Source organism: Haliaeetus albicilla, chromosome 9 (assembly GCF_947461875.1).
Source record: "Haliaeetus albicilla chromosome 9, bHalAlb1.1, whole genome shotgun sequence".
Lineage (NCBI taxonomy): Eukaryota > Metazoa > Chordata > Aves > Accipitriformes > Accipitridae > Haliaeetus > Haliaeetus albicilla.
The window spans coordinates 5,262,678-5,277,626 of NC_091491.1; the positions used below are offsets into that span (position 1 = coordinate 5,262,678).

The 14,949-nt window shown below is 39.7% G+C and overlaps 1 protein-coding gene across 2 annotated transcripts in view; it reads right to left on the reverse strand.

Annotated features, from left to right (window-relative positions):
- Positions 1-14,897, reverse strand: part of GOSR1 (golgi SNAP receptor complex member 1) — a 32,271-nt gene extending 17,374 nt beyond the window's left edge. Inside the window, exons 1-6 of one of the 2 annotated variants that reach the window (XM_069791136.1) lie at positions 14,796-14,897; positions 14,170-14,284; positions 12,345-12,432; positions 12,018-12,125; positions 10,791-10,882; positions 10,525-10,599 (exon numbers count right to left, since the gene is read on the reverse strand). In XM_069791136.1, the coding sequence (XP_069647237.1) occupies positions 10,525-10,599; positions 10,791-10,882; positions 12,018-12,125; positions 12,345-12,432; positions 14,170-14,284; positions 14,796-14,826 (509 nt within the window). In that variant the 5' untranslated portion in view covers positions 14,827-14,897. The remainder of the gene's footprint in view (positions 1-10,524; positions 10,600-10,790; positions 10,883-12,017; positions 12,126-12,344; positions 12,433-14,169; positions 14,285-14,795) is intronic. The other variant, XM_069791138.1, reaches the window with a different exon arrangement.
- Positions 14,898-14,949: the final 52 nt, after the last annotated feature.

Below are 14,949 nucleotides of genomic sequence, written 5' to 3' on the forward strand. Positions count from 1 at the left end.
TCCCTTTATATGTTAATTAAAGCATAAATCTGAATGCTAAGGAGATACAATGTTTTCATGCTTTCTGTTGCAGTAGGCAAAATTAAATAAGAGCCTACAACAATCAAACATAAAAACCAGCACAAACATGAGCATTAAGTCAATGTATAGATTTGCTCCAAAGGACCAATACGTTATTAACAACATCACACCTACAAACTCTGAACATGCAAGTAATCTCATTTCAGCAGATCATTGTACTGGGGAGTCTGACACTCAGTAATCACTTTCAATAACAATGAGGAATAGTTGCAAAATTGGAAAAGAAAAAAAGCACAATAGCACATCCCCACGTTGCTTTTAATCAATGCAAGCAATTTGTTAAATCTAGAATGAAAGGCACTGGAACATAATCCATTGCTCTAGGCAGGATTTAACCAACATTATTTGGTGTTGAATTTCTGTCCAGATGGTTCACATGTACCTTGCATATGAGAAAAAAAAACCAAGCAAAAGGCATGCTTTTCACCATAGGGAAGAATCTGCCAAAGGATTTCCAGGAAAATAAACTGGTGAAACCCACTCCTGCCAACCTGCAATCCTATGACACAAAATCAACTAAAAATTGGACTCCTAGCTACATCACTAAGTAGCTACCTCGACAGCTTATCAATTCCAACGATTTGGACTTAAGATAAGCTAACATAAGTACTTTCTTTGCAGCTGTCTAACATCTGTAAACATGTCTACGTATGCACTGTAACCAATGAAAAGATTAGTTGTTCTAACTCAGTTTAAAGAACAATTTAATGGATGCAAGCAAATACCAAGGGATGCCCTCCCTTTGCGGGGAGATCCCTGAACACAGGGATCCACCTTCACAGGACTGAGAACGCCAACAGGTTGTTTCTCCTGGATTTCCAAGGGGTACAGTCTGCACTTCCACTGAACTCCATGGACTTGTCTGGGAATTATCAACAGAGTGAAAGAAATGTTTCTGCAAAAAGAGGAGTTAGCCAAGAAAGCTCTTTGGCACATACAAAGACTACTGGGGAGAGTGCCTGATGTTTGAGAGTCCCAAGAGGGTGAGCAACAGCAATACTTCTTCCTTTAAAGCAAATCTATAAGGAAATAAGAGCTTTCTCGATAATCTGCAGTATACAGTTTACCCAAAGAACGCAGTTAAAAACTTAAATTGAAAACAGCTCCTATCGTCTAAATGAAGTGCAGCAGCTGGTTGCCTATTAGTAAGCATAAAGCCAATGCCAGGATGGCACCAACAGCCACATAATGAGGTTTCCAGAGGCTCTCTATTCATGGTTGTGAAAGTTCCTGGATAGATTGACCCTCCCATATAATTGCTCCATATTACCCATAGGAACAAAGTTAAATGAACTGAGAAGGGCAGGCCTTACTGTAAGTCATTATCAGTAACCACAACTGTCAGAACAATTCCAGTAACTTACTAATGGACTATATCGGCATTTCCTCAAATTTTACATGGTGCATGCAGAACTAGCATTCAATGGGAGTGCTGTTTTCATTATTTCCTCTGATTTAAAACATATAATTTAGATTATACCTTTAACTAAAGGGAAAACCCCTCAACACCAAGCAACACAGCCTTTGATATCCAACTCTGATCTGACAAAAAATGAGCTCTACCAAGATAACCTGTCATTACTGATTTGTTGGGCACACACAGACAAGATAGATAGCCAACTTATAAGACACACAAGTGGTTTATAATCTGTACTGTAACAAAAAAGATTGTGCCACTTTTCTAGCTCAGTGGTTTTTGACTAAAGCTAGAGAAAGCTAAAAAAATTGTTCTACTACTCACGCACTCCTAAGTAACCCAGAAAACAGAACACAATGGGGAATGTCTTCCGAAGAGCCTCATCACATAAACAACATTGTGATTAATATCTTTTTAATTTCCAGTGAAGCTAACACAGAAATGAAGTGAGAGTTATCCCTAGGAAGACATCCCAATTTTAATTTAGTACAAAACCCTAAAATACACATTGATAGAAATTTATTCTGCTTCCTAACTGCATTTTCACCTGCTGTGGTTTTGAGGGTTTGTTTGGTAGATGTAGAAAGCTATATGGCTTTCATCCAGGACTTGACCAAAGTACCTAATGTTACAACTACCCACCTGCCTGTTCATTAAGTTTCAGAAAATTATTCTTAAAACTGCATAGTTAACTGTACAATATAATGAACACCTGGGGTTCAGAAATTAAAGTGCACACTACATTTAAACCATCTACAATCCAAATTCAGGATGCAATTCCTTAATGGGTGAAGATCTCAACATTTTTCTTCTGACCCAATTTCACTGTGTTCTCAGGCTTGTCTTTTTATCTAAGACCAAACAAGATGCATTCTTCCAAAATAAACCAATTCTCCCAATATAAACAAGTCTCTCAAGTGAGAGGAAAGCACTCTGCATGTTTCACTTGCCAACAAAACTAAGGTCCTTTAAAGGTTCTAAGCAAAATTGTATTATCAGGCTACAATAGGCATGCTTTAGTGGGAATCTGAATCTAGTTCTGCTTACCATCATGGATTTGATAGAAAGTATATACCCTCAGCAGACAGGAGGCAATGCTTTTTATCAAATCACTGGTGAAGCAACACACTAAGATACCTGCATAGCCTATCATTCGGCAGCCAAGAATGATGAGAACCTCTTTCTGATGCATTAGTACAGAGGTTCAACTGAATAAACTCAAGAATTACTTTTATACAGTAACATGATAACTTTCCAGAGGTACAGTCTGTATTTCAGAAAAATGGAAATAAACATTATTTAACATATCCATCCACATCAAATGAAATTCAACAGATTGTTTTTACTGCAGGTTCCAATAGCAAATAATAAGCAAGCACTTCTGGCCTTAAAAAATAATGAAGTACGCAGCCATGCTGACAAAAAAAAAAAAAACAAACATGCTGCATTAGAATAATAAGTAATTCTCAGATTCCACAAAAGATATTCTATAAAACTCCACAATTGTTGATCCTGTTCAAAAGATGCACCTACTTTTCAGAACCAACCCATGTAAGAAGGATTTAAGTAGTTGTCAAAGTCCTAATTTCAATACAGACCGGGGGGGGGGGGGGGGGGGGGGGGGGAGGAGCTGTCCTAGTTAAGAAACAGTGTTGAAAGGAAAGCTAAAAACAAATAAAACATGCATCACTGACTTGTTTATTTCTGAAATAAGCAAGAAACTTCAGAAGCAAACACAGAGCTCTGAAGTTTGAAGTGTGGTTTTATATCCCTCCCTCTTGCCTAATCAAGGGCATCCTGCTGTTTCAAAGGTAAAGCCCAAAACTGAAAACCAGAGCTGAGTTTTAGTCCCAACCACTCTTTTTCTGTGATATATTCAGGCAGTCTTTCACACTGTGTTGTGAGGGTTTGTTCTTCAGTTTCTGCAGACATTCATAAAGACCTCAGTTCCTGTAGCCTCTTTCCCAGGGGTACATGGAAGTTCATGCATAAACCTTCACATTTTATACAGATGAAAAGCAAACAAGGGGTTTGAGGTTCCTTATGCTAACACCTGTGCGACTGCATCCTTTGTCACCCGGATAATTCAATTTTGTACTGGAATTTACAAAGGAAGACCCCAAACCAGGTTTTGTGCATGTGTGTGGTGGGTTCATTGGGTTTTTTGCTTGGTGTGTCCCCCCAGTCTTTCTTCAAATATCATTCATTTTAGACACATTGAGGTATAAAAATATCACAACAGTCATCAGTGTCAGGGAAATTATTGATTACAGTGGTTTTTCAAAGCAATCCAACTATAAAGAAAGTATGCAAATAAACCTTATGAGACAAATATAATCTTTGGTTTAGTGTTTTGGGTAGGTTTTTTAAGTCATAAATACAGCACAGGAAGATGAAAAGCACTAGTTGATTTTACTCTAATGAAGCTCAAGCTATTTTTAGAGGGAAAACCTCTTTTAAATCCTGAAGTGCTTGGCTGATTTTCACATTCTTTTATTAAGTTATTTATAAATAATAACAATACCCAGGAGAGCATCTTCTTTCATTGCCTGCAAGTTTTGAACCTCCCCAAATTCTCATTAAAGTACTTCAGTAACTTGCTCATAGAGTCATATAATTACAGTCACATAATAAGCAGTGAAGTTTCTTTTTTTCCAGAAGACATGAACTGTCTCCCTCATTGAGCAGTGTTTGCTATTAAAATAAGAAAACAGGTAAATTGTGCTCAGTCTGGTGTTGCAGTTAAGCATATGACATGCCCAAGTCTCATATTCAGTTTGGGACTATTACAGGGGAAGCCAATCCAGCCACTTATGAAGTGGCCTTGTGTCATTCTGCCATGAATCTTCAAGAGACAGAGGTTCTGCCAGCAGGCTTGGCGATAAAACCCATTCAATCCCATGTAGAGATAAGGCTAACAGAAGAAATCACTGATGCATAACTGCTATCGAGAAAACTCTGCAGCAATAGGAGACAGAGCAGAAAGAGAAAATAGAATTGTATTTTGAAACAGGATTATGGTACAAGTTGTTGTGCACCTTTAAGTAAGCTTTTGCAATACCAAAAATCCTCCATTGTTCAAATCTCTTCCTTGAAAAACATTTTATCTGTGCTGTCACTCAGACAGAGCATATAGCCCTGCCCAAAAAGTCTGTGTTACAGATATTCAATGGTAAGTCAGTCAGTAAGGTAACTGCTGCAGTTCATCCTGACTGGCTAGCTGAGACACTAGCACGCACTTTTAATGCAAGAGTTTCTCAAACTTCCTTACTCCAGAAACAAAGAAAACAAGTCAATTGCATTTGGGAAAACAGTGGGACACCGATGCCAGAGGTCTTGCAATTAATGGCCAGCAGAGAAACATTTTAACCCAGATTCCTCAATCTCTGCTTGCACTGTATCTTCCAGTTCAATAGATAAAGTGCTGCAGCCTTCCATTACTATTGCACAGCAAGTCTGCAGCCAAATTACACCGTATTCGGTGCTTCTTGGCAAACAGTCCAAACCAAGGCCATGGATAGCATGTACTGTCCTTTCACAGCAGATCTGTTTTGGTATTTTCGTAACCACTATAAAGCAAAGAAATTTATTCATTATGAAGTGCTGCTTCAGTTAAAATCTGCATTAAAATTAAGGGAACGGACCGACAAGAACACCACATTCTGCTTTGACATGAACAAAAAATAAGTTCAATTTAGAGGCAAGTTTTGCAATTAAAAAAAAAAAAACCAAACAACAAACCCTTATTGGACCTGATTAAAGTGGAACTCAGCAGTTCTGAGGCTGCAGAGCAAGCAGCCAGCAGGCACCCAGGGAAGAGGCTCATCACACTCCTCCCTCCCTGCTGCTTCCCCAACCACCTTGGGAAGGAAAAAGCAATTGGTGAATTAGCTGTTTTTCCTACAGTCTCCTTTCCAAGAGAAGATGAAGGAGATGCAGTAGTGAACCATGTGTCAGCCGGAGCAGCTAACGCCCAAGTATCTGTGTGTTCTCCCCCTGCAACTGGAGGCAAGAGATGAGATGGAAAGGGAGACAACAGCAGCTCTCTGGTTCTAACCCAACACTGAAGGTCCACTGAAATCCAGAGGAACCTGAGCAGCAGCAGCAGCACAGTGAATGGAAATCAGGGCGTGCGGAGCAGAAAACAGGGATAACAAAAGAAAAGGAAATTAAATACAGGTAGAAAACTGGTAGCTTTTTCCCAAAAGATCAACACACCTGTAACCAAACACCCTTGTAAGGTGTCTCTGCATCTCATTAAGTGGACTTCTCTGTACAAATCAGTACTGAAGTAAAAATTTGTAAGCAACATCAATATTCAGAGGAAAAATGGTCAACAAGTCACTCCGTCTATTAAGATCTGGACTGTATTACGAACAAAGTTTGAAAGCAGTTTCCCGGTGATTATTCTCTACTGAATGTGGCCATTTCTGCCCAAACAACAACAGGAAATTTGAAATCTGCTGAAAAATGAAATGCAATAATAATAGTAATAAAAGTATTTAGTACTCCAGAATACTTCACATATATGAAGTACTGCACAAACATTAATTTATCCTAATCATCTCCATGAATCAGGTATGTATTATTAATAGCACCATTATGCAACTGCTGCAGATTCCCGTTATTTCTTTTGCTCACTTCTCTTATTCCTCTTTTCTCTTTCACATGCAGAACACATCCCTCTGATTTGTTTGCTCTCCTTTTCTCCTTTCAAGTTTCTCACCCACCTACTCTGGCACCCCTACCCTCTCTGTTCCCAGTGCTAAACATTTTAAGACACACAGGGATGTTTTATGTCCTTAGCTAGCCTGAACACTTTGAGCAGGTTCATCTCATTTACCTGCATCACTTACACCTAATACTCTAAGCTGAAATTATTTTTTTTTACTGGATAGAGTGATGCCTGCATAGCAACACTCACCAGAAACATGCAGTCTTCTGACAACAATTAAAAACACAGCTAATGATATCTGCACCAGCACAGGCACCTGCTTCACCACCAGCCACTTCTTTTGGGAAAGGACGAACGTCTCATTTTTGAGCACTGGAGCTGAGTAATAAAGCAATAGTCATACAATGGCCGTACAATGACAGAACAAATCTACTACAGCAAATCCTGGCGACCACTAAGTGGTCTAGTTTTCATTTAGTTTTACAAAGAATTCATCATAGGTAATAAAATCTGTAATTTCTATCTAAACCTTGGAAGCCTTCATCAGTTTTTAGACAAATTCATCAGTATCACCTGATACGATACCATCCACATACAATGCAAGTACTAACCCAAGGGAAATTTTCACTCACATACATAGGCAATATTGCAAATTTAACCAAACACATTAGTCCCTTGTTTGCTGGCTTAGACTATAACTCATTAATAACTGCAGAATTTCTCAGGGCAAACACTAAGTTGACAGGACTCCTTCCTCTGAGGCAGCACTTTTCAGAGCAGTTTTTAAAATGCTAAGCTAGATCTATTCATCAAAATCATTTTCTTTAGATGGAAAAGAGTATTACAAGAAAAAGGATGACTTGTTCACCTCGCTGGCCAAAATCATACAAACAGAAAAGATGAGACAAACACCTTTACTGAATGGCACAGACCTGAGAAAACAAGCATTCAAAAATCAACTGCAAACATGACCACGCTAGATATGGTATTTCTTTAAGCATCTGACATGCCAAAAGATCTGAGGTATTAGGTAAAAATATTAACAGGGCATCAATATTTGACAAGACCCATCTTCTAGCCTTAATTAATTTTAATTAACAGGTGTTAACATTTTTATTTAAAAATTTAGGCATTATTGTTTTTCTCTCCAGAGGTAGGTAAAACTGTCCTTAAATCTTCTCCCACCTACAGTCAATATAATTTCTAGACAAATCTCCTTTCCCAATAAAACTCAAAATCAGCTAATTTATAAAATGAATTGAACCAGCAGTGAAGCTTTCCATTGAAGAGAGAAGAACACGATATGCTTTCTCTAACCCTCCCAGAACTGGGGTGCAGCAGAGCAGAGCCCTGCATGCCCCCAACCTGAGGGCTGCCCCGGCAGCACCATGATCCTAACGTGAAAGTGCACAACACCCTTGTGCCAGCAGCGCTGACACAGCAGCCAGCCCCACCCAGGCAAAGCGAATCCAAATGGATGCACAATCCTCACGGCCTAATGGATAGCAGTTTTATGTATTACAGGCATAGCGAGGGTTTGCACAGTGCTTCAGCTGTTGTAATTCCCTTGGTGCTTAATATATGTCGGATCCTTTTATTCATCAAAACTTCGTACTCACAGATTTTTTAATTCCCCTCCTTTTTAATGATTATCTACATATGTAAAATTAAGACAGACAGATTCTCCTTCATTCTTAGTCCTTCCAGAAGAGATGATCTTCAAAATGTGACAGAAAAATAAAAAGCCAGATTTAGGCAAAAAGCAGAGGTCCAGCTTCTCTCCAAAGTCCCTACCGAGAAGAGCTTTCTGGCTCTCCTACTCTTACTCCCAAGTGAGATACCACCACAAACAATACCGCCTAGGGCTGCCAGCATGCTTTTTGAAGAGCATCCACGGAAAATGCCGCCAAGAGTAAATTCAAGTTTCCGCTTACCCTATCTCACATGGTAGTGCATAAAGAAAAAGGCTGACAGATGAGTCTGGTACTCTGCACTGGGGTAATAGCTCATATATTCTCCATTATCAGATCATGGAATAAATATGTAACAGGTTAAAGTACTTAATATCATAAATTAAGCAGGGTCAAGACCAAGAGAATGCTCCAATATTTGATACAAATATATAATTTTTGTGGCATTAGTTCATTACTTTGCAGCATATAATAATACACTTGCAAAGTTGATGTTCCCATCTCCATTTTTCAAGCTCTTTTCATAGGTTTCACAACTTCACTAAAAACACATTTCAATTTTCACTGTAGTGCCTTTGTCATAATGTATATATATTCATCAAGTAGTTCTACCAATTAGTCTAGCACCATGACTTACTGCACTGCAAATATTCAGCATCAACACTCAGACAAAGCTTGTCAGCTTATCCTAGGAGCATGTTTGGTGTAATCTGCCAGCTTCTGGTGATTTCTTGGGACCTTTTGCTAGCTTTTACAGCTTTTTGACATTAATAGCTCATTAACTGCTTTCTCTGAAGACAAATATGTTGAAACTCCTTAATAATTTCCTCTGCCAGTATGTCTTTCTGAGCTTACTGATTCTCAATTCAAAAGTTTTGAACATCTTGCAAGCTTTGATTTCTGGCCAAGGTTGTCTTCTGCTTCTACACCAGATTTCTTCATACACCCTACAGTTATCTCCACCTTGCAGTAGTATTCCATGATGAGTTTTGGCCCTGTTTCTTAAAGATCCCCAACTCACATTTATTTGTTTTCTTTTTCTCAGTGTCATGGGGGTTTTTTTATGTCTTGACATTTCCAAATAATCAGCTAGAAGATGGTTCAACTGTTTCTGAAACTACCTTATGTAATTCTATTTTTCATGCATTTTTATCCTAAAAACATACTGGAGAGTTCAGCATGTTTAAAGAGATCAAAGTAATCGATGCCTCATTGAATGCTAGGCTCAAATTCTGAAGACATCTGCCAGATAACGTTTACAAAATGGTTTAAGTTTTCCTCTCTTCATTGTTTCAAACTTTTCAAAATACTGCACTCAGAGGAATGTCAGTTTCTCAGAAGTATATTTTACAGCTCCAGAGACATTTTATTTGTAGCCTTCTTTAACAAAATGCCAAATGTATAAAAGAATTTACCACCCCTCCAATAAAAAAACAAAGCAAATTAAAAAAACTCAAACACAACATCTAGAAAGAATCAGGTTTAGTCAGATTAACTGACACTGATTTTTCAAAGTACAACATTTCAGGCAACATTCACCTCCAAAATATTAAGATTGGGTTTTTTTCCTGGAAACTTTACATTTCCTGATCATGCACATTTAATAATGAATTCAACCTAACAAAAGTCATAATTCAAGCTTTAAATCAATTAACTTCTAAGTTTTAAAGGTATTAAAGACAATTGAGGATGAACTGGTGGTAAGCCACAATCGAAAAATTTGGTTTTAATTTCCTGTAAAAGCTTTTTGTGCAGTTCAGGCTAGAAGTTTAAGTTATCTTTAAGAAAGCACATTTGAGAAAGCCACAGGCAATTTTTTATTATTTATTTTTTTTAAATGAAAGCCTGCCCTCTAGTGTAAGACTGAGGTTTAGCATGACTACAGTCAAGAACACAGAGGCATAAAGATCAGTGCTACTCCTTGACTGTCTAGAAAACATAAAACATTGCAGTGCTCTTCTACTGGACTGTGCTGCTTTTGCTAAATGGGAAACATGCAAAACAGCTACTCATAATTTAATGCCCTCTCTGCAACAAGAATAAAAAGAATGTGCTTTCTATTCCGCTTGTTGTCTTGACCAATAAACCAGAGTCAATTTGGAAATATCGAAGTACACAGGTAATTTTGGAATTAGTCTCTTCCATCACCTTTTGTAAACATTCAGTAAAGACAAAAGCAAAAAAAAGGTTCTTCTCTGTCTGACTTTGACAAATAAAGCAGAAGAAATGGAAAAACAGCTAAATCATTGGGACTTTCTGTTTTGTTTTTTAACCCTTATCCCAGTTAGTATACTATAAAGGTATCTACTTTCTTAAGAGAGGAGGCCAAGCTGAAGTCTGAGTCACAAGTGACTTGCAAAAGCCCACTGAAGACAACGTATAGATGTCACTTAGTGTTGACAAGATCCTAAAGTCAAAATCACCGAAAACTACCATGACTACTACCTACTGTAAGCACTTCACAGTCAGCATAAGCAATAAATGTTTATCCAGCTGCATAAATAGCAGCACTGTCACAGAATACATACTGCAAGGCATTGATTGGGGACATACATAACTACAAACGGACAAAGCTTTCACTCATACTTGAAATTAAGAATGTTTCATCCCCCACTAAAGTTAGACACCTCCAACGTAAGTAAATAACAAATAACACCTACTTTCGAAGGTGTTCATGTTCCTTCAGGAATAGTTCTGTTCTTCTGTTATTCACGCCAGACCCACTTTTATATGATCTAAAACCCAACAACAAAACAAAACAGAATCTTAACACAACCTTAATAAGAGTTGTGAATTCAAGTAACATTTTGCTTTATTCAGAGCACAGACGAATAAGCTACGCCAAGTATTCTGCTACACGAGGGTTTCCACCTTCTCCCTCCAAGGACAGTCCCATACCATTGCTATAAAAAACGATACAACTTACTCGATATCTTTTCGTACTGATCCCAACAGATTCTCCCTTTCTCGTATTGCCAGAAAGTTCGCTTTGGTCTTGTGGAATTCGTGTGTATAATCCTGTAATGAAACAATTATTCCTAAATTAGGATCCTGAGATCAATTTAACAGTACAATATACTCAAGTAAGATCCAACCATCTTTTAAAACATTTAACTGTTTTCTAATTCAAAGTGCAAGACTAACTTATGAAATTAACATCAAAAATGCTGGGAAGTTAATGCAAAGTATTTTTAAAACTCACTGATAGCTACAGCTAAGGTCATAAAGGTAAATCCACCATAACTCCTTCTCCCAATTTCATATATCTACACCCTTCTGATGAATTATCATTCTGTGTTGGAATTTCCCATTACCAGTTGAATCAGAAGCCCTAGTAAAACCTACTTATTTGGTGTGATGAAGATGTTCTTGGGTTTATTTTGTTAAGTTACACCAGATGAAAAAAAAGTCCTTTCTGAACAGTGAAGACGATTTCTCTTTTTTTTTTTTTTTTTTTTTTTATGTTCAAGTTACAATTTTACATTTGAAAACATTTCAGGCAGCTGATACCTCTCAAAAACCAACTTAACTGGCAACTGGTGTCCACCAAAACCATTGTAAACATTCAGCACTATTTTTCATATAAATGCTATGGCATTTACAAAATACTATGCTTTTTATGTTGTGTATTGCACAGATGCAAAACACAAATCAAACTGTATGTGACCAGCCAAATAAAACATGCATTTTTAACATTAGTATGCCATGAAAACACCACCAGTTTGAAACACGGTTGATTTAGAACACTAATTAGTAGCTTTAGCCATGACACTTCCTTCAACTTCCTTTAGCAGTTTAGATAGTTTTACAATCATATTTTTCTTAAGCGTGATGTTCCCTCTCATGTTGCTATGTGACAGACCACACAGACAAGATAATTTCCCCTTTTGCTATATAAAAGATACCTACATAAGATGTCATGCTTTACTGTTTTTTCTTAGTGAGGTACTAGCCACCAATATGACATAAAAAATGCTATTTTTTCAACTCAGAGTTCACTGATTGGGATGCCTGGAGAGAAGAAAAGTGAGATGGGATTGGTGGCATCTAAATCTTCTGGTAAGACACTCAAGCATGCTGCGATATCAGCACTGCTAATAATTATTCCAAACAAAGAAACAAAATAAAAGCAAGAAGGTCATGTGTTTGTTACCTGCAATATGTCTCTATGACGCTGTAATGTATGCATCAGTGCAGCATTCAGGGACGGGACTCCTGCACTATTTGTGTATTCTGCCATTTTGTCATTTATTCCAGTAAGCTAGAGGAAGAGAAAAAAAAAACACCCAAAACCATGAAATGTCTTATTCTTGTAAGAAAGTTACAACGCATAAGTTGAAGGAGCTAACTCTAATGACAGACACATACCTTCAGAAACACTTGTCTATCGCTCACACTAGTACTTCCTAATATTCATCACAGACACCTGTACTGCAGTGTTTCCTAGATGCTGAAGTAAAACCACATAAACTTGAGTTACCTTTCCCAGAAGTTGTTCAATCTCCACAGCCATGGTCTCAAACATTCTGTCCTGGCTTGATCCATTTAAGAGAGGAGTTGTGTCGGAGCTAAGGAAAAAGAGGAGCAGTTACTGAAAAGTACATCATCTTTTCATGAATGCAAGAGATACGGAAACACTAGTGTTAGGTGTTGGCAAGCTCCACTACCCAGGTTTCCTAGAGAGATGAATTAAGCTCAGAAAAATTACATTTTCTTATCATACATGCCTTTAACTCTTATCTGAGCTAATGACACAGTATCATCTGGGGGAAATATAACCTCTCCTTGCCTGACACCAAACACTTGTCTACTACCAGCACATGTCTAGCACCAATGCTCTTCTCCCCCCAGCTTTTAAGCTTGATTGATTTATTTATTTATTGGCAGGAGGGAGCACTGCACTATTAGTATGTTACACCAGCTATATAATTACACCTTAATAACACAGTGCTAGGACAAGCCACTGACCTATTAAGCAGTCAGTGTTCTACAGAGCAATACAAACCACACAATTTATCACAATTACAGTTTCATACAGTATCACCTTCTCTATGCTTTTTAAAATAAACTAAAACCACAATGATAAGTCATATCTAAGCAACAGAATAGAAACACAATGCTTTGTATGCCAACCTGCAGAAGTATGACAACTAATACCTTTCAGAGACTACTCTTTGCTTTGGTAAGCCACCGTAACTAGAGTAAGAGAAGTAAGTTTTGCACAGGACAGCAAAAATAAGTAAAACAATTAGAATACATGGCAAGTAAGAGCACAGAGCTAGAATCAAGAGAGAGACTGGGACTCTGATTCAAGAGTAACGTGATGATTCTTGAGGCACTCTCAGGCTTCCAGAACCAGAAATTCATGGAAAAGGATCAAAAGTGATTCAATCACCAAACTAACTAAATAAATAAAAATATCAACACACATACATACAGTAGTCACACTCATAACTAATACTCAATGCTGGGACCCACGGTTAATAAGCAAAGAATGGCAGTTTTTAAAGGTTGTGCACAGGGACAGAGAAATTGATAACTAGTGCTGTGGAACTGCAGGGAAGACCTCAACTCTGACCCATAAGCTAGAAAGACTTGAAAAGTTTTATCACATTAATTCTTCAGTCAACCATGAATCTGCCTAAAGCAAACAGAAATTACTCGTATATATATGTATATATACGCACACATATATATATTTATCTGGTTCATATATACACGTAAAAACCCCCATATATATATAGCTCTCACTACTCATCTTAGGAGAAAGCCAGAAAGAAACAGCTACCCCTTCTGAAGAGAGGGCTAGTCCCCTGCGCAACCTTGGACCAGTCACAGCTGCTCAGCACTCCAGTTCCCTTATCATTAAAACAGAGATTACAAATACTACACCAGCCCACCTGGGAGGTGTAAGGCTAAATTGCCCTAATACTGGAATCCCTGAAAACCTCCTGCTACTTTAATGCAAGAAAAACTGGAAAATAAAGTCAATGTAGTGAGCATTAAAAAGCCCTATCATCAGTTCGCACACTAACCCCCGAGTTACAAACTGAAGTTTAAATTCAGCTTCCCCTAGTGACACATACGCTCTCACGATGCACCACGGCAGCCCACGCACCTTCCTGACTCACATGCCAATATCGCTCAATATTGCATCAAAACCAACACCAGTGCCAAGAAGTGCTGAAATCAGCTTCTTAGGAAGCTAAGCCTAAAAGCCACAGGTGGGACTAGCACTCAGCAATTTTTAAAAAGGAACCAAGTACCACAAGCAGCATTTAAAACGTAACGAAACGGGCTAGTACCTATACCTGTCGCGCCTTCCGTCTCGGGTGCTGCTGTAGCTGGTGCAGAGTTTGCTGAAGGAAACCAGCTTCAGGTCCAGCTCGTTCTCCAGCTGCCTCGCCTGCTTCCTGAGATCTGCACGGGGCGGGCGAGGACGGGGAAGGGAGGGGGGGAAGAAGTCACAAACCCGCACGGCGACCCCACGCCTTTGGGGGACGCGTTTTCAACGAGGTGCTTTCGAGCGGAGGTGGCGCATTCCCCTCGGGAACCCCAGAGAAAGGAACCCCACAGAGAAAGGGGGGACCCTCGCAGATGGGGGAGCACCCCATGCTGAAAGGAGGAGCGGGGGCACGGCTGAACACCCACAGGCCCTGTCCCACCCGAGCGGGAGGGTCCGGCGCGGGGTGCCGTCCCCCTCATCGCGGGTCCCAGGGCCTCCCCGCCGCGGGGCTCAGCCAGGCACCGGCGCCTCATGGCTACGGGGCCGAGGGGACCACCGCAGCCTCCGGCAACGGGCGGCGCCGGCCCCCAGAGGCAGGCAGAGGGAACCCGGCGGCGGTTCCGCCCTGCCCGCACCGAGCTGTGCCCCGGGAGGACCCCACGACACGCAGCCGCCCCCTCCCCGCCGCCCTCAGGCCCCACTCGCCTTCCCAGTAGTTGCTGCTCCCCGCCGCCATCTTTGTTGTCCAACGTCAGCCGCGGCCCGGAGAGACCGCGCCGCCGAGAAGAACGGACTAGAGCGTCTTCCTAGAAGGCGCGGCGCCCGACGGGACGGGCGGACCTCCAGCTGCAGCGCCCCC